We start from the raw sequence: 18,920 nt of genomic DNA on the forward strand, positions 1-18,920 counted from the left end.
TCATTACTTGGTAACTCATTTTCCAGTACGTCAGCAAGTTGCTTTGTTTCTCCTTATTTTTCAACAGCATGAACACTTCTGAATGTCTTTGTAATAAGAAACAATATGCTTTTGTTCATCTTTTTCTAAACTTTTCTTAATTTTCAATAACATTCAAAGAATTTATTTCAAGTCCATTTTCAGGTTTCTCTACCCAACGTCATATCCCAGTAACATTCAGGACATTGCCCTCCCCAGGGAAAAGGTGACTAGAAGCAAACAGGACCATTCCCAGACCTTTTGGTACCAGGATTGTCAATTTCAGGGCAATTTAATATACATATTATTAAAGGGGTTTTTTGCCCTTAATAAGCACGTACTTGTGTATTCTATACATTTGTCACACAAACGTCACATGTTTGGACCGGGAGCTTTTACTCTGTGACTATGACTTCCTAAGAACCTTTCCCTTTATGGAGAATTCTATGAAAACCATTTGCATGCTAATAAAAATAATAGTAAAAAACAAGTCTGTTCTAACAGAGACACATTTATTGGGTGGGTATTCATACTTATTATAAGCATGTGTCCTACTGTCCAAGACAGTCTCAGTTCAGCAAAGCACTTCAGCATATATTTCACTAAGAAAAATGTCTTCTCCTAAGAGAGAGAGGAGAACCTAAAAGAACCCCAGCTGAGATCTACTGTTAATTATAATGTCATCTGATGAAGATACCAAAGAACTCAGAAAAGTCAAGGCACACAGTCACAACATATATGGAATTTTCTGTACAAGGAATAAATTTACTGCAAAGGCCAATTTCAATCCATTTTACATTCTCATCAGGTGTTTTATCTCCACGTATGTGATTTCACAAAAATGGAATTCATTACAAGTTTAGTTTTCTTACCTTCTTCAGTATCTGTGATCTGTTTACCACTGATAAATGTAGCTGCATGTACCCTTTCACCTACAGATATATTGTTGCTTTTAAGTGCTTTCACTGTTTGATTGACCTACAGGAAACCACAGAATGAAATGTCTGTATCAGTGTTGTTATGCACATGTTAATGCAGTGACAAAGCTCTTGTAATTTTGTTTCAAGCACATAAAACACTCAAGTTATTGACTGTGGTGGAATTTAATACACATTTATAATGACTAGCATATGAGCTCAAAAAACCCAAAGAAACTAACATGTCTTTGAACACGTTGCCTTGGCAACACAGCACCAGTTTTGCAGCACCCTAAGATGAGCTGAGTTGTGCAGATGCAACAGCCACGATTATACAGGTGAGAAATATACCTGCTCGGAGAACATAGAATGCCTGAGCTCAGCTGGACTGCAAAGGCAGTCCTGATGGAAATCAGAGATTAAGGACTTTACAGGACACTGCTATACTGGATCTAACAGAGAGAACTGGCAGAAGATATTTTCAACAACACAAACAGGTACCTGTTCAAATGTAAATATTCAGGTACTCGTTGCAAAATAGATGTCCCCATGCTTCATCATTGCAGGAAGCAGACCAGATTTTGTGCTTGCGTTGACTAACTTAAATGACAAGGCTTCCTTGTATCAGGTGATGCACACAATCTTTTTCTACGAAGTGGCATCATAGTAGGGGCACGTGTGTGTGTGTGTGTGTGTAAAACGAGATTCGCCTTCTTTATACCAAAGCACAGACCACATCAAGCTTAGCTATAACTCTAGTTTATTTTCTGCATACTGTACAGACCTCTTGAACAGCATGATTGGATCAGGATGGCAGCAACCATACTAGGACCATTCTGAGAGATTTTGCCAAAACTTCACAAGGAAACCCATTTGTAGGACGAAACCAAGGCATTTCTGTCCAGCTTTAAAGCATGGCAGAATTTAGAAGTTGCAAGAGTCAAAGCTCTCCTCTAGCCCATCTGTGAAGTAGATGAAGCAAAAGACAAGCCTCTCAACCTTACGAAAAGCCTACAGAACACAGCAATAAGCTGAACTTCAGCTTCTTCTTCTGCCTCCCCACCCTCCATCAATCCCTTTTATGCCAGCCCCATCAGAAAGAGAAAAGTAACGAACTTGTAATTTCTCTAATACCTCATCATGTTCCCAAGTGCAACAACTTTATTGTGATGTCTGTCCTTCTTGGATAGGACACGTACCTTGAACTGAGGCACACCACATGGCTCAAATGCAGATATGCACAAGCCAATAAGCATTTTCATTTTGAACACAGAGCAACTTTGAAAGCAAAAGAGAAACACAATACCTTTTTCTTTAACCATTTCAGTGTCTTCTCTTGGTTGTATTTGTGGAATTTCTGACTGCCAATCTCTGAGAAAAAACAAGGGGAAGAAAGTTATGACTGGTCTGGATTGCATTTTCATTACATTTAAAATCTTTTAAGTTGTAGATATAGCATGAAAGTTAATTTGTGGCTTGCACATGTTCGATATCAGGGCAATAAGTTTCAAAAACATTGGAAACATGGAAAAATAAACAGACTGAGCTGATATGCACAAGTCTGTACCACTTGACAATTCTTTAATTAGGCCCTAATCCAGCAAAGCACATATTTTCTTTATTTATGTGTAATCTTGGGCTGCCTGAATTCACTAAGACCCTTCTCAAGCCCTTATAGTTTGCCAAACCTTCACTGTCCTGCATCATCAGACTGGTCATTTTAACTGCATAGATAGCTAACAACACAAAATGTTAGTTCCACAACTGCTTTATTTTTCCCTTTTATATATATATATTTTTTAACAGATAATATCTTAAATCTTTACTTATTGAATTCCAGCACCTAGTATGGGGCCAGGACAGAGAGCTGGTTAGTGAAGACAAACCATCCACCCTTTCAATAAATCCTTTTCCTATTAGTTCTCTGCTCTCACTTCACAAGGTGACTAAAGCACAAGATTTACTTCTATCCCCCTTTTACATTGTTTAACACAGTGTCGAAAGAAAATACAGAATCCAAAGTAGCGGAACACACTCCTTGTGGGAGGAGGTACGTGATTCATTTATGATTTACTGAGCAACATAAATTAACTCAATGATATAAGAATTTCAGAAAGTGTTTCCCCTGTGATAACTCGGTATCATGAACACTTGCTGTTCACATGTGATCAGTTATCCAGAGATATATGAGTTCACAATGATGAGGCAAAGGAGAGAGAAAATTACGAAGGCTCATGGAAATTTCTGTATAAAAATTCAGTATTAATTCACAGAAAGCTACATTTTGGAAATGGAATGAAATGCCTAATAAGATTTCACAGAAAATTTTGGAGCCCACTGTGTTTCAGTCTTTTTCTTTAATACGTATTTCAGTAAGTCTGAATTCAGTAAATCTCCTGTATACCATTCCCATAAATACCTACATCTCTTTCATGCCATTTACTAATCCAGTATCATATTCCAACACTCAGTTCATGGAGTTTCCTTTTCCCTTGCAAACAACAACATATTATTTATGATTCCTTCAGCATTTCTTTCTTTGGGGTTTATCTTGGCTCTTTTAAATTACATACAAATAGCTAACTATTATGTGCTCTTTGTGTATACATGGTAGGGGGTATGGAGAGGTTGAGGAAAGTTGTTTACAAGATAAAGTTTACATTTATCTCAGTTGTAGAAGAGTAAAATGTAAAAATTCTTCAGAGCAAAAAGGAAAAAAACCACTAATATACACTTTGCTTCATGAAGTTGATGAGTTGCAGGTAAAGTAATTAGCTGTGACACTGCTGGCTGCAGCCTTTAGGACTTAGACGCTTCTAAATGGCTCTGAAAGAAAAGAGGCAGAAAATGGGGGAGATGCTCTGGATGCTTGAACCTGCTTCTCAAAAAGCTAACATGGTTTGGGTCCAAGTACAGTGAGTACGATTCGTGGATTCCTCTCTTATCTAAGAAAGTTCGAGGAAGGGACATCCTCTAGCCACCATCCCCCAGCCCATGCTGAAAAGTAATTGTGGTCCGGATTCCCAGGCAGACTCCCCCACAACAGCATGATTCAGAGTGACTCAGTTAGGGAAAGGAAACATAGAACTGTGAAGCCATTTTCATTAAAACATGTGAAAAATAATTACACTGAACCCTTCAGAGATCACTTTGTTTGAAAATATTTTGTGTGCTTGACAGCTTTGACTATTAAACTCTAGAAACTGACAGTATTTGAGACCTCTGAAGAATTAAAGTGAGTTATGGAAGTCACAAACTGCTGACAAAAGGATTCAATATTGGAACGTGGATTTAACATGTGATGCACACTTGATATTGGTGAGAGTTAGCGACTATGTTTGATAATATGAGTGTATATTGGAAAGCCTTTTGTTCCCTAATGTGTCTGGTGCCTATAAAACTGGTCTGAGACATCTGGAAAGATTGGGTTTGAGAAATACAGATGGAATATAAGTGGTTCTACAATTAAATAATATGTTCAGTGATCGGGTAATCGCTATGTAGACTTGGAAGTTTCCCTGATGTATTGTTGAGCAAACTGCCTAAAGCACATTTTAACATCCATTTTCTCAGTGTTTTCCATAACTCTGAAACTCATATGGCCCCTTTTTTCCTACCTTCTGGGAATACAAGCTTGGCAATATTACTTAGTTATTTTAATCAGGTAAGTTTTCTTGGCCCTTCATGTTAATCACATCAGACAAGATCACACTGCAGTTTTTGCTTTGCAAAATAAAACAGAGAGTAACACTCTAGAACCGGAATTCATAACCCTTTCTTAAACCTTCTTCATTGTACATTCTATCTGATGTTTGAATTTATTAGCAAACAACCTGCCTCACCCTCACAGATGAAGCAAACTGTAACACACCCTTTCCCCAACTACTAAAGCAGGTAACCGGGAATTTAATCCAGCAAAATGAATTTCCAGTGCCCTTCAACACTGAGGCCAGAGAAGGCAGACTTTCTGCTAATTCAGTAAGTGTAAACTGTGAGCACTCTAGGATAAGAATTTGTTAGACAGATGTTAAATGCCTTAAGATTAAATTAAGAGTGAAATAATTATGTTGTTAGGTTCTGCCAAACAGAGCTGCAGAAGACTCAACACAACAGATACTTCTTGCCCTAAAGCCCTACTCCTTAAACGAGAAAGGCTACAAAGTGGACGACAAGTCTCAGAGCTAGAAAAGAGTACCTTAGTCATAATATTGGTATTTTTTACAGGCAATAAAAGACATGAGAATATGAAACACATAGAACTGGATTGAACAGAACAGTGATCTGTGCATGACAGACAAGCAAGTGCCAACGTTTTTGTTCCGTAACTATATGCCTGGTGTTCTAAAGAAAAAAAATCAAAAAAATAAAAAAAATCCTAAGAACAAGCCCCAACTGTTACTTTCAACCCTACACAAACCTGAACAAGAAAAGAAGCAGCAGGTACATGCAGGTACATGTCTGGGGACATCCAAGAAGGGACATCCAAGAACATCACATACAGCTGGTGTGTGCATGTGTGTACAGCTTCAATGACAAAAGCAATTTTTACCTTACACTTCAAAACAAAAACCAGGAAGTGAATGCAACTTCTTTAGCAGTTAGTATCATTTGCTAGCAAAATGACACAAACTTATAGGTGTACATAACACATTATTAAAAACATCAATGTAAAAAAACAAGCACTAAAGCATCTTCACTACTGTCTAACAGAATAGTTTATCAGAGGATGGTCTGATGGATAACAACTGCAAATACAATTTCAGAATGGATACAGAGGTTAAAACAAAATATAAGACCTTGCCTATAGGAAATACTTTTTTTTTCTTTTTAAATTTTTATTTTGCTGTTAAGAGGGGAACATAAATACTGCCTAAAGGCAGCACTACTGTTTGGAGGAAGTGTCCCTTCAGAAAAAAAATCCAGACCTTGTCCTACATTCCTATACAGACTTCTTAGTTTGACAGCCAAGAGGATCTAGTACAGTTTTCACCTTCTCAGATGAGTGCACAGAAGTTTAGTACCCCTTCTCTCACCCTAGCTGCTTAGCCAGTGTTAGACAAGTGGTAGGGCACAGCAATTGCCTAAAAGTTTAGTAATAGTTTTTACCAGAAGTATTTACCACTTCATGGGAAGGGAAAAGCGGTGTTCTAGTTCAGATGCACCTGTCTTACAAGAACCCTTCTCAAAAGTCAGAACTCACCCAAAGAAAAATGTTGCCTGCTCCCAATGATACTGAATGTAACTAAATGTTTTCTGAAGGTTCTTTGGGAAATCAGGGAGTATCGCAACAGCACGTAATTCCAACTACCCCAGTCCTAGCAAGACTGTAACAACAACAGTCTTGCTGCCCGGATTTCATGCTCTCTTGTTAAAGTGACCATTTTCAATGGAAACGTTTCCTGCCCTGAAGTTTAAACTGTTTTTCTGGGGGAAGCAACTGCCCAATATTACTGCATATGCACCATGTCATACAGGAAATACTTCCACTTGTGCATCTAAACCTTTCAGGAAAAACTCACAGCCACCTCCTCTTGCCCCCCACTGATGTTCTATACAGCATTAAAGAGGTTTGGTGTTTTATTTCTTAGCATGGCTCTCATTCTTCCATCACCTTTCCTTAGCCATTTCCCAATTATTTGTAGATCACTCAAATATTTCTTCTTATATATATCAATGACATGGGCAGAGTGCTTCATGAAAGCAAATTCCTAATATTTCTGGCTTTTAATCTGTGTACCTCAACTCCCTGGAGGAGCTCTACATGCATAAGGGTCAGACAGCCTAGCTGTTTTGCACTTGGTGGTAGATTCCATGTACTCAGACTCCTGTACCTCCTCCTGTAGATCTCCACCTGGGTGTAGGTAAATCTCCAGTCGCTATCAGGAAGTCAGTATGCATGAGGAGAATGCTCTTTCAAGGACTGAATATAAAAACTGAGGTCTTCCATCTTTAGCAGGTCTGCCAAGCTGCAAAAATTATGTAATGCTCCTTCCTCTTCCCTAGAAAGCATATACTGTCCTCAAACAAAACTAAAGTCCCCATATCAAAGGGAATTCTGGGCAAAGGTTGAGGAAACGATGTACAGAATTGATACTCTGCTAATTTTTTCCATTTATGTTTTCTCTCTCATATTTACGTATCCCAATCAAGTTTTCTATTTCAAAAAAATTCAGTCTTTGAACTTAAACCCACAACACTAAATTATGCCAAGCTAGAAAACTTGTGCTCTTCTTTCTCAGCAGCATATTCTCTTTTCTCCAACTTTTTTGCTACTTATTATTTGAATGCTTTGCAACAAAGGGAGGAAAAAAAGCCAAATGGACAATGGTTAACTTCTTCCACACCAGACCATCCTACATTAAATAAAGAATTTAGAGAGATGTAAAACTTTCATCAAAAGGTAAAGAAAGTTCACAACACATACAATAATGTCAAGAAGCCAGCTCTGATCAGTTTATCATTTTTATGACACCTAGCAACAAGACTGCACAAGTATTTTAGAGTCACAGCAGATAATCTGAGATCCGCACATTGCTATTCACAATACTGCAATGACGACTTCTATGCCTAAGCTTCTGTTTTTAAACTACAGCTACGTCCAGCATCTTGGGTGTTTGGTAAAGCAAAAAACAGTATTTAAATCTATCTCGTTATGAAGTGACACTAACAAATCCAGTCCTTTTTTTGCCCCCAGCCCCTTTTTTTTCACCTTTTTCTTCTGTTACATGATGTATGTACTGTTTAACATCTGTACAGTTCAGCAGCAATGCGCAGTTAGGGTACTCCGAGTCTAGCACAACTTGACTGAGTGGCTGGAACTTTCCTTGCTGCTGAAAATACATCAAAGGGATTATAAAAGCATTATTATAATATTAAGACACATATACACGCTACATACACATCTATAGAAATATATATGCATGCAATGGCCATAGCTTTAAAATAAAGGATTTAAAGAAGGTAGTATTTTGAATGGTAACACATGACACATTTTGAAACTGATTACAAAGCAAGCTATAAATATTTATTTCAAACCAGTAAATACCTGCAAAATGCTGAACTCTTCAATTACTGCACTTAAAAGACCAAATTTAAAGCAACATGAGAAGAAACTAATGCGAAGTACAGCAGGATTTTTTGGAAGATCACATAAGACACAGTAGTCTGTGTGTGCCAACAGTGTTTTAGACCAAAACTGTTGGATTAAACCCAGTGTCATAACTTCCATTCAAATTTTGCTTTTCCTTCCATAAAGATAAATCTCAAAGGAGCAGGGCAGCTTCTGGAACATAGCATTAACCTTTCACCTCTGCAAAGTCAATTCCAGTTTGGCCAGAGTATGTATATAAAGTGATCTTGGCACAACTTAAATAGCCCCACACGTGACAGAACCATCAAACAAATTTTGCTTTTGCCAGACAATGCATAATCATTCAGCATGGTTTGGCACAACTGGCAACCTTCCCTTTGGAAAGATCCTTCAGTGCATCAGTACAGACTCAGTGAGCTCTCCATCCTTAGAGAGTACATGGTCTCAGGAGCCAAAGCTGAAGTCATTATACTGGTCAGCATGAAAAAATCCACTTGGGTATACTAGTTTCATTATTAATTAATCCTTTTGCTAGACAGACAGAGGCTTAATAAAAGTAACCATCTATTGTTAAATCACAATAAAAATAAGGCGGGGGGGGGGGAATCAGAAAGGATTTAAAGTTTTTTTCTGCTGAAAAAGAAAAGGCACAATAACAACGGCAAAAAGAAGGTCACGAGACACAGAAATAAAGTAGCAATAAACTGTTTTCTATAGATAACTTCCCTGCACAAACCTGTTTGTCGCCCAAAGCAAGGCAGCCACATTTACATTGTGCAGGGGCACAGAGCCTAAGTCAGGAAAGCCTGCTGGATAGGCGAAGGCTCTGCTCAGAGGACACATTAAGCAACCCCGCATCACACTATCAAACCAAAGGATGGTGCAAAGGATGATCATAAGATACCCGGTGGTACCTTGATACCCATTAGTTCAAGCCAGAAGTTACTGTGCTGCACTCAAGCTAGCCTTGCACAAGGTATCTGCAACACAATCCTCAAGACTTCCCTTTACTGAAGAATATGCTAACTTAGGCAGGGCACTGCAGGAATCCATTTGCCCTGATTTAGGACCCAGAACAGCTCTATGCATTTATCTGGCATCATGCCTGGCCTAGAAAATCAGAAAACGCAAAGGGCAGTACGGGACTCTTCCCATGCACAGAAACAACAGCAGTAGTTGTCCTCTACTCAGGCTACCTCAACACTCTACCACATAGACAGAGGAGATTTACTATTTGCCTAGTTTAAGTTTGGTATAAAGCTTTCAAAGGGATGCTGAATTCAAACGGCACAGTGCGTAGAGAATGAGCTAAACTATTCCTTGTGAAATTACTTCTTCTGATGGGCCATCCTGAAGCAGGAACAGACCACAGAAATACAGAATACATTTGCACATCCCATATCATAAATACTTTAAAAATAAATTACAGAACAATAGGTTACTACTACAAATGTGTAGTAGGACTTGATTTCTTCACTGTACAAAAATTGTTCTCCTGCATTCTCCCCTTGCAATCTAAAGCAGAAAATAGCAAGCAACCTTATAGGAAACACTCTTTGAGCAAAAACTCTTAGGATGCATAAAGTGAAATTATTGCCTCCTTGAAACAAAAAACAAGGATCAACATTTGCATTTTATTTTATGTCCTTTTTTCCACAGGCAGATTATAAACAATAAATCAGTAACTTTGCCTATGCTTTTTGATACACTTCAGAAATCCAAGTGAGGTTTTGTCACACTCATGATAAGTCAATTAAGCTATTTATTATGAACCATATGAATCACAGAATGGTTTGGTTGGAAGCGACCTTAAAGACCATCTCGTTCCAACACCCCTGCCATGGGAAGGGACACCTTCCACCAGACCAGGGTGCTCAAAGCCCCATCCAGCCTGGCCTTGAACACTTCCAGGGATGGGGCATCCACAACTTCTCTAGGCAACCTGTGCCACAGCCTCACCACCCTCACCGGGAAGATTAATTATTCAACTTTTGGATACTTGATCAGCCCACTGCTGTTCTGTGATACAGCATCTCTACAAATACTGCTTCTAAAAAGGCAATGTTTGCTTTCAAGTTCAAATTGCCACAGAAATGTTCCTTCTTCCTCCCCCACAGCATCCAAATTCTTACTTCTTTTTCCCTTCTTTCCCAAAATGACTCATCTACTGAACCCTCAGAAAGGGCACTAGTTTGTTCTACTCTGATGACATCTCATCATTTTAAATTCAATAGTTCTGGGATAGGCTCTCACAAAAGGACAAAAGAGATTCTCTCCTTTTCTTAAAAAGAATGTGATTAGAGTTTGTTGCGATTGCAAGCTGACTCATGGAATATACTTTACTGACCAAAAATCTTGATGCAAACAAAAATACTTTTAGGGTGGATATTTTTGCTTTAAATGCAAATTAAATTTCCATTATTATGGAAGGCCCTCTTTGTAAAATTAACATAACTTCTCCAGAAAATGAAGTCGGAAATAATGTTTTCTCCTGAGAATTACAGTGAAAAAATAAAGCAGGCTTACCTCCTTGTCTGCCTTTATAAGGTAGTAAAGTATCAGAAATAAGGGGTCCATTGGTGTAACAAACAGCAGACGCCCATCTAAGTGACAAATACGTAAAAGTAAGCTTAGTACCAAGAGGCACACTATATTGATTTTTTTTTTTTTTAAGAATGTTTTTCAGGAGTGCAGGCAAGAAGAGGAGAATTTTTTTTTTTTCAGTAAGTAACCCAATGTTTTAATAAAATGAGCAGGAAAATAGTATCTGTGATCTTATATTAAAAATACAGACAGAACTCAATTCTCAACCCTGCCAAACCAAAGCACAAACTCTGCTGGCTTCAAGCACTCTTAGTTTTGCCTTTTTCTGGACTATATTAAAAACAGCAAAATTGAAGCTGCCCTCTATTGGCAGATTTGGGTGCAACAGAAACTTGTTTTGGGATACCAGATATATCCAGTACACTCCACCTCAAACACTGGACGAGGCAACACTGTGCTGGCAGAACAGGTAGGCAGGGCAAGAATTTCAAGAGCTAGTTAAGTTAGAGCTGCCTCTCATCTGTAAGGGGAGAATCTGCGTGCAGTCTCCTAATAGAATAAAATAAACTGAAATAGATCAGAAAATATGGCTCAGTATGTTGATTCCAAAGTTACAAACAAAGGAGGAAAGTGGTCTCCCATTGAAATAGACACCTCTGCCCACCTGGAGCTCATTGCAGGACAATGGCTTAGTCAGGCTTTTTGTATAATTGTAGATAATTGGAAACAATGTAATATCAAGGAAATTCACTAATAAGACCCAATAATTGATGACAATTTGACATTAATTAGCAAACCAAAAGCAAATAAATGTAATTTTTTTTTGTTTTAAATCACATGATTAAGATAAAGAAAGAAAAGGAAATCCTATTGCAATGACCCTAAAACTAACAAAAGATGGGCTGCGAAGAACATGGTTTTGTCAAAACTGATACTCAATCTAACATCTGTATTACTAATATGATGCATTGTGTGAGGCAAAGCAAGCATCAGGACTACTTACAAACCTGAAAGCTTTGATAATAAAACTGGAGGAAAAAAAACCCACTAGCCACTTTCTGAAAGCTCCCATTTCAATGCTTTCCACTACACTGCCAGGAAAAGGTATTTTTATTTGCTCTAAAGAGTTCAGACTCACTACAGGTGTATAAAGGCCTCTGCCCTTCTCCGCATATAATATGATAATTTGCTTTAACTGCAAACCCACAGCTTTTTTGTGTTGCTCTTCCTCTGACTGTTTCAGAGATGCAGCAACCCTAACATTCAGGAACAATTTTTACCCCTGCATCTTTTAAAGAAAACTGAAGCAATGATTCCTTAAGGCAACTGTTTCCCAAGGGCCAAAATAGATGTTAGAAAGGGAGGGGGAAAATACAATGTGGACATAATTGGGAGCAGGGAGCAGACCCAGTCTTTTGGCTCACCCCCAGATGGAGTAAGGAAAAGCTCACAGACATACTGCTTGCATTGCTACATGCACCTGCAGAGGATGTTTAAAAGTTAACACATGCTTTGGGATATTACCATTAAAGAAGGCATATGTCTGGTGGCGTTGCTTTTATTTGTTACTATAAATGGTCTTTTTTCTAGTTAAAAAGGACAAAATAAATATACTTTCATCTCCCAAATGAATACTTATTGCTTGGTCTACACACATGCTGGCAGAGAAACACTACTGCAATGACACCTTTACTGATAAAGGATTGTTACAGCTGTCACAAGCAGCTACCTAAGTTTCCTCCTTATTTTCAGAAAGGCGAGCTAGGATCAGAGAATGACTGGGATGGTATAGACGAGCTCACTTCAGACAAAATACTGAAACGTCACCTTCAGAGAGCAGGCCTATTCCGAGATCCCACCATTCACACAGGGGACTACAGAGGTAATTAAAAGAAAGCAAGACCATACATTCCAACGCTTGGAGCTGTAACACATCACTCTGCTTAGCTAGCTGAGGCTTTCCAGCCCTTTTCCTTCCCGTAGGATATCATGTATTTTACTTACACTGAGGACTTGCTGGTCTGATTGACAAGGCAAGCTAAGTATTTTAGTTTAAATACAACTGAATGACTTCCCCCTCCCGCTCCCTTCCTCAAAGACAAATGAACATCTGTCTAATTGAGGCTGCCAAAGGCAGCCTTTTAAAGAGAGACCACAAAGCTCCCAGCCCTGGTTAAATCCAGATGGCAAATGAGTGTGTCAGAAGGTGGGGATGTGATGCAGCATGCCTCAACCAACTAGGAAAAACACCTGTAAATTTACTAGAAGAGAGAGGGAAGGTCTGCGTATGAACATGAGTTACAGTTGGGGGAAGGATACGTTATTTTACTCACCTTGTTGAACAGTCTGACCTATAAACCAGGAACGATATTCCTCATGAAAAACTTTTACTTCAAACAGCTGCTGTGCACCGCTATTGAATAAGTAAAGGGTTGCTTCCCCTGTTAAAAAGAAATCTGGTTTGTGTTTATAAGCTTTCACAAAAATCAAAAGAATATCCAATACATCTGAAGAATGCCTTATATACATACAGACATACAAACATACACACATTCTACATAAACTCACTACAAAGACAGCTCAGACAAAGAAAACTATTATATACAGATGTTAATTTACCAGCTTTATAAACCAAACTGAGTTTGAATCAATAAGAAAGATGTGTGAATAGTTCGTCTCGCAACACAAAGCCTTTGATCCAAATCCAAATCAAAATCACTCAAGGAATCAGCTTTTGTCTGTACCGAAGGGGGAAGGCAGAAAACAAGAAAATTCTCTCTCCTTCCATCATGTTTGTCTCCAATATCAGACTCTGGGTTAGGGGAACAAAAGTCTCAAACCTTCAAGTGACAATTTGAGATTTTTTTTTTTTTTTGTGTGTACCAAAATGGATTGCCGACGACTTGGTATGGGTAGACAAATAAGGTGAACAAGGAAGCTAAAAGAAGTTGCTTCAAAGCACCCATCAGAATCTTCATCGTTTGGAAAGGAAAAGGAAAGCTTTATTTTAGGCCACCCTATAGCACAGCTCTGCCATTTCACAATCAGTTCTGGGTTATAATGAAAGGATGATGAATAAGCTGCAAACAGGATTGGCATTTTCCATATCTAAAACAGGAAGCTGCCAGAAATACAGAAGGGGTCACTGAAATTTGGTCAGCTGAGTCTGTTGGCTGGATTGGTCCTGTCTTGGTTATCAATCCATCTTCAAGAGACAAGAGCAACTATAACATGGCAGTCCTGCTCAAAACACACAAATTGCAAAGCTGCACTGACTTGCAGATCATGGGCTGGCTCAAAAAAGTCTCAATGTAAGCCCCTGCAAGCTGACATCAGCACTGCTGTTCTCAGTCTGCAGAGATCCCTAGGTGTAGAGGGAGGTCAGCTAAAATGGGCAGACACATCTCTTCCCAAAAATGACTAATAATGCAGTTTTCCCCCTTTATCCAAAAAGCTGACCAGATATTTAACCTAACCTAAAGATACAGTTTCAGTTCTCTGATAATTTTTTTTTTTTTTCGGGGGGGGGGGGGGAAGTAGATACAAGAGGGAGCAGAGGTTTCAATCATTACCCTGTGCTTCTCAACAAGGGTCTACACCTTAGTTTGACCAGCGCCTGACGTCAAACTACTCACAGAAGTGCTCACTGAACAATTTAAGGTTCCTACCAGCGAGCATGCTAGCCAAATGCAGTGGTGAGCTACGAAATCTTGGGAAAGAGATCATTCCTATTGCCTAACTCCAGCTCCTTAATTTATTTGCTTATGTTAAAAGGACAGTCACCACAGGTTCCCAACAGTGTCGTTAGACAGAAACTCTAGGGGATGGAGAGAGAACCTAGGTAGCTTTGCTCACAACTTCACCACTTCAGTTAGTTGCTTAACTCTTGTGGTATGGTTATTTCCCTTCTTTTAGTTCAGCACTTTGAAAAATGCTTCTTGTGGTACTCCTGAATTGCAGGCTGAACCCTAGTTTATAGTCTTTGTAAGGGATAGAAATTTTGTCCTTTTTACCCGTCTATAAAAAGGACCATGCATACTTTTATTTAATAAAGTGGTTAGTATGAATTCTATAGTGTGCCGAGTCCTTCAGTGCATATTTATACAATATCTGGCATCAAAAATTCATCTGTTAGACCCAAAGGTAAGGAAAATACATTAATCGGGTGTTCTCAGACCTTCCATTTTCAGACCCTATACTTATAATAGGCTACATAACTGAAAATTTATGCAGGTCTATAAATAATCTCCTGTAAATTCTAAAGGAACACACCCAGGCAATCATTGTACTTTAGGTTTTCCCCAGAAACCTTTCCCAAGATCTCTCATTCTACAAGGTAAACGGATCTCTTCTTCCACAGAGAAAAGCAAAGTAGTATCTATGCTTTTAAAAAAATATCATATTAGAAAGCCAATATAATACAGCAGGTGGAAAATATCCATGGCTATATATTCCCACCGTAAATCTCAGTAATCAAAAAACAGGTATCATGAGTATGTGATTTCACATTCTGATTCTATTGTTCTTAATTATTTTCCTCTTTCAAGAACAAGTAGCAGTTACTATATTATGACATTAAAATGCACTGAAGACTTTAGTTACAAACATATATAAACACGATCAGTTAATTTCAAAACAAAAACATACAACTGAAATCTACAGAAAACAAACGAGCTTATGAAAAGAAAAAAAACCAGCATGAAATGTGTTTTTCAAACAAAATATGTCAACCCTAATAAAGGCTTACTGCAAGTTTCTGTTGCAGTATATCTCATACTCCGATTATTATATTATTCACATAATAGTAACAAATCCTTGATAAAAAGAACAATCGGACTAGAAGAACGTAGCTGTGGAATGGTGGTGTCATTATATTGCCCGCATTTGCTGGTCTTCCCAAGGTACTTTGAAGTTGAAGTGCCTCATCATCTATTAATGAGAAAACAGGCACCACCACTTGGACCAAAGAAAGAAGAAAATCAGATTTAAAAATGAAAAGACTCAAAAAGTTTGGTAAGTATAACTGAATCGCTTCTTCTAACTCTATTTATTTTATAGCATAAGATGAATGCTATGAAGCCTAAATTTGGATTAAAAAAAAGCCCAGGCTCAACACCCAACACTGTAAGCTCCCCAAAACGAATGCACTTAAAAACAGAACTTAAATTACACCTCTTTTTTGTGCTGCCAATATTCCTGATGAATAAACAGTTCAACCAATTAAAATTATAAAAGAAATCCTAAATGTTTGCACAGCATTAACTATCTGGCATTGCCAGCAGTATCTTTGGCACGTAAGACTTATACTATCATCATTATTGCAGCTTGCAAAATATGAATCTTTTGGTGGTGGAGGGAATCAACCAGAACATTAACAGGCTCATGTCACAATTCCAAAACTTGCCTGTGCTTGGATTGCGCAGTTTTGTAAACAAAGGTTCGCTGTCAGGTGTCTTAGGGGGGTCAGTAGCAGCCTCTGTAGGGGGAGAGGAAAAAGTTATGAACTTGTAAATTGAGAAGTATTTCACGTTCTGCCACGCTTCTCCAACATTCAGAATTAATTGGACTGACGCTTTTTGAAAACTCATGTATTTTCTGCCTAAAAGTTATATGCCTCAGACCAAATTCATCCTACCTGATCAAGGCATCCAAATTATGATTCCAGACTTCCTGGCACTCTCTATCTGCCACAGGAAAGATATGCACCTGGGGATGATTTAGATTTTTCAGGCAAGAGAGCTCCCAAGTTTGACATCTCAGTTCAGTGAGATGAACTGATATGTTGGCCTGATTAGTCACAAAGACAATGGGAATGCTTTCGTAAGTTAGGCTAAGCACAGTGTGGACATAAAGAAGTTAAAAGTGCAAAAGGTAGAATATTTGTGGGAAGAAACAGTGGTCCTCTAAAGCTTTCAGGTAGGAATTGTCTGAGTGGTTGTTACTTCTGTGAAAAATAGGCACACTTATTTATCTGTTACATATAATCTTGAAAAATAAAGAGTGATCTTAATTCCCCTCACAGGAAAAAGAACTTGAGAGAATACAGCACCTCTGGCTAAAGTGTCTGATAGTTGTTCTCTTTTCTGTGTCTTTAAGCAAAAAAGGACAAAAAGCAGAGCCACAAAAGTATGATTTCTCTGTGAAATTAAAAAAAAAAAATTAGAAAGGAAACAGCTCCCACAAGGATGCTGATTCAAGTCTGAAAAAACATTTATAAGGGTCCCCAGTTAATTATATTCTATCCAAGTTCTCTTTGTAGGCAAAGTCTAACTTGTATTTATGAAAACAACTTCCCATATCTGACTGAAGAGCAACAAAACAGCATCATCTTTCTTAGCCTGCACACTGCCAGTTCTGTCCCAATTCCTTTCATATAGGCATTCATCAGAGCAAGGAAAATTACTAAAGCATTTCACATACATAACCAGCATCCAGACCCCAGAGAAAGGACTGACAGGGATCAGGCTGACGTTCGTGTTATGGTGCTGCTGAGGAAACCAGAGAGGAGCAGCAGAAGCGGCTGCACAGCTAGTCACAAGGGAGGCTGTTGGAGGGAACAGAAGTGCCACATCATCCTTGCCCTTTCAGTTGCATTCAGCAGGCTTGCGGAGAGGGAGATAGCACAGTTCTTTTCTATGGAAAACAGGGAAGTAGGAACCTCAAGTAGAACTAAAAATAGCCGTCCTCCACTCTGGTTGAAAGCCTATCCCCAACATATCTGGAAAGGATGGGTGGACTTCTCGCAGGCTGTTCACTGGCACCTCGGTGGCAAAAAAAAGCCCCAAATAACCCTCATCTTTCACATCTACTCCTTGTTATTCAGTTGTGTCACGAACAGAAATTGCCTAGATAGAGACATAAGCACGGCTTAAAAAACAAGTGCATTTTGTGATAAAGTGTTGGAGGGTAATAGTTCTCAGAGCAGTTCAGAGAATTTACAGTAATTTTCTTCCTCTGAATTTTTAGTTGAGTCTTCAGGTGGCTCGAAAAAAGTGCTTAAAAAAATTTCAATATAAGTTGAGGGGTTTTAATGGAAAAAGCACCTATTGGCTAACCAGACTTGCTTCATATGCCGATACATAAACACAACCAGTTGTCAAGCAAAGGTGAACTTCAAATTTCTAGAGCTGTGTATATTTCAATTCTTGACCACAGTTTAACATTAGTGTATTTTTTGTTACTTTTTAAAACACTACAGTGATTAATGACAGTGAAAGAAACACACTGCATGTGTTTACTTTGATGTGTTTCACATGAACATGTTAAAATATACACACTAAATCTGATTTTCAAAATTTAAAACAAAAAGCAAAACAAAAAAAACCCCAAAGGAACTTCTAGTGCTCACTTGCTCCACTTTCTTCATGCATAGATTTATGAACACTGGGAATGAGTCCATCTTGTATAATGTAAACAATTAAGCAGACAATCCTTCCTAATGTAGCTCTTTTTAATGAAGTTCACATCTTTATTTAGTCGCTATGTTCTTTTCCTAACCTTCTAGTAACACACTGAATTTATCCATCTCCGCCAAGCCTGGGAGACACCTGCCCGTAGGGAGCACTCAGTGTAACAAACCCAAGGGATACAGTGTCCCATCTCTACTTCATCAATCCTCTGCCTTCCCAACCCAGATCACTGCGCTCCATCACTAAGGCCTGCCAGGTGCTACGCCAGGCTTGGCAGCCTCTGCTCACCCCCTTTGAATACGCAGCCTGGCCCTCCAGCTGCCTTGGCTCAGTCAGTACCACCTCCCCATGTGAAGAGAAGCACAGCTCTGCCCATTTAGTTCTCTGGTCTTCCTCAAGCTTGGCGGGGTTCACCACTGCACAGAGGGCAGCAGCGATCATACCCTAATGAACTGCCTGACTTGCAGCCTTCAGTTCCAGTATCTCGTGCTGATGGGATCAGAGCAGACGTCACATTCTCCACACAGCTGCCACAGAAGATGGTTTACCAGAAGGGACACGCACGTGCGCACACACGCAAGAAAACGGGAAGGAGTGGGAAAAGGTAAAAGTGGTTTCTCTGAGTTTCTTTTACCTTCATTTTCCCCAAAATGTAGGCAATACCCACTCCATTTCCAGGAGCATCTGAAGTATACTTTGGTTACAGATTGGCTCTACTAGATGTCAAATTGGCAGACAAAAAGAGGCAATTGGGAGAATGCCTGCATGGAAAACTGGATGCAATATTAATGTGGCTTTAAGGGCAAAGAAGGCCCTATTTATCTGAATTTAAACACTTCATGACTAGGAAAATGCTGAGCAAGGGACTTTCGAAGTTAGGTGTCCAAACCTAACTGGTGTATGTTCTGGCCTTTAGCCAGGAAAGGTACCTGGATTTCTTTC

At 38.8% G+C, this 18,920-nt stretch overlaps 1 protein-coding gene across 1 annotated transcript in view; it reads right to left on the bottom strand.

The window, feature by feature from the left end:
- The window catches only part of RNASEH2B (ribonuclease H2, subunit B), a 30,114-nt gene that overhangs the window by 10,312 nt on the left and 882 nt on the right, over positions 1–18,920 (bottom strand). The window contains exons 2-7 of the mRNA XM_009703318.1: positions 15,974–16,043; positions 12,903–13,010; positions 10,552–10,628; positions 7,645–7,765; positions 2,242–2,306; positions 891–996 (exon numbers count right to left, since the gene is read on the bottom strand). Of these exons, the coding sequence (XP_009701620.1) occupies positions 891–996; positions 2,242–2,306; positions 7,645–7,765; positions 10,552–10,628; positions 12,903–13,010; positions 15,974–16,043 (547 nt within the window). The remainder of the gene's footprint in view (positions 1–890; positions 997–2,241; positions 2,307–7,644; positions 7,766–10,551; positions 10,629–12,902; positions 13,011–15,973; positions 16,044–18,920) is intronic.

The sequence above is a fragment of the Cariama cristata genome, unplaced genomic scaffold (assembly GCF_000690535.1).
Source record: "Cariama cristata isolate BGI_N322 unplaced genomic scaffold, ASM69053v1 scaffold7277, whole genome shotgun sequence".
In the NCBI taxonomy this organism is placed as follows: domain Eukaryota; kingdom Metazoa; phylum Chordata; class Aves; order Cariamiformes; family Cariamidae; genus Cariama; species Cariama cristata.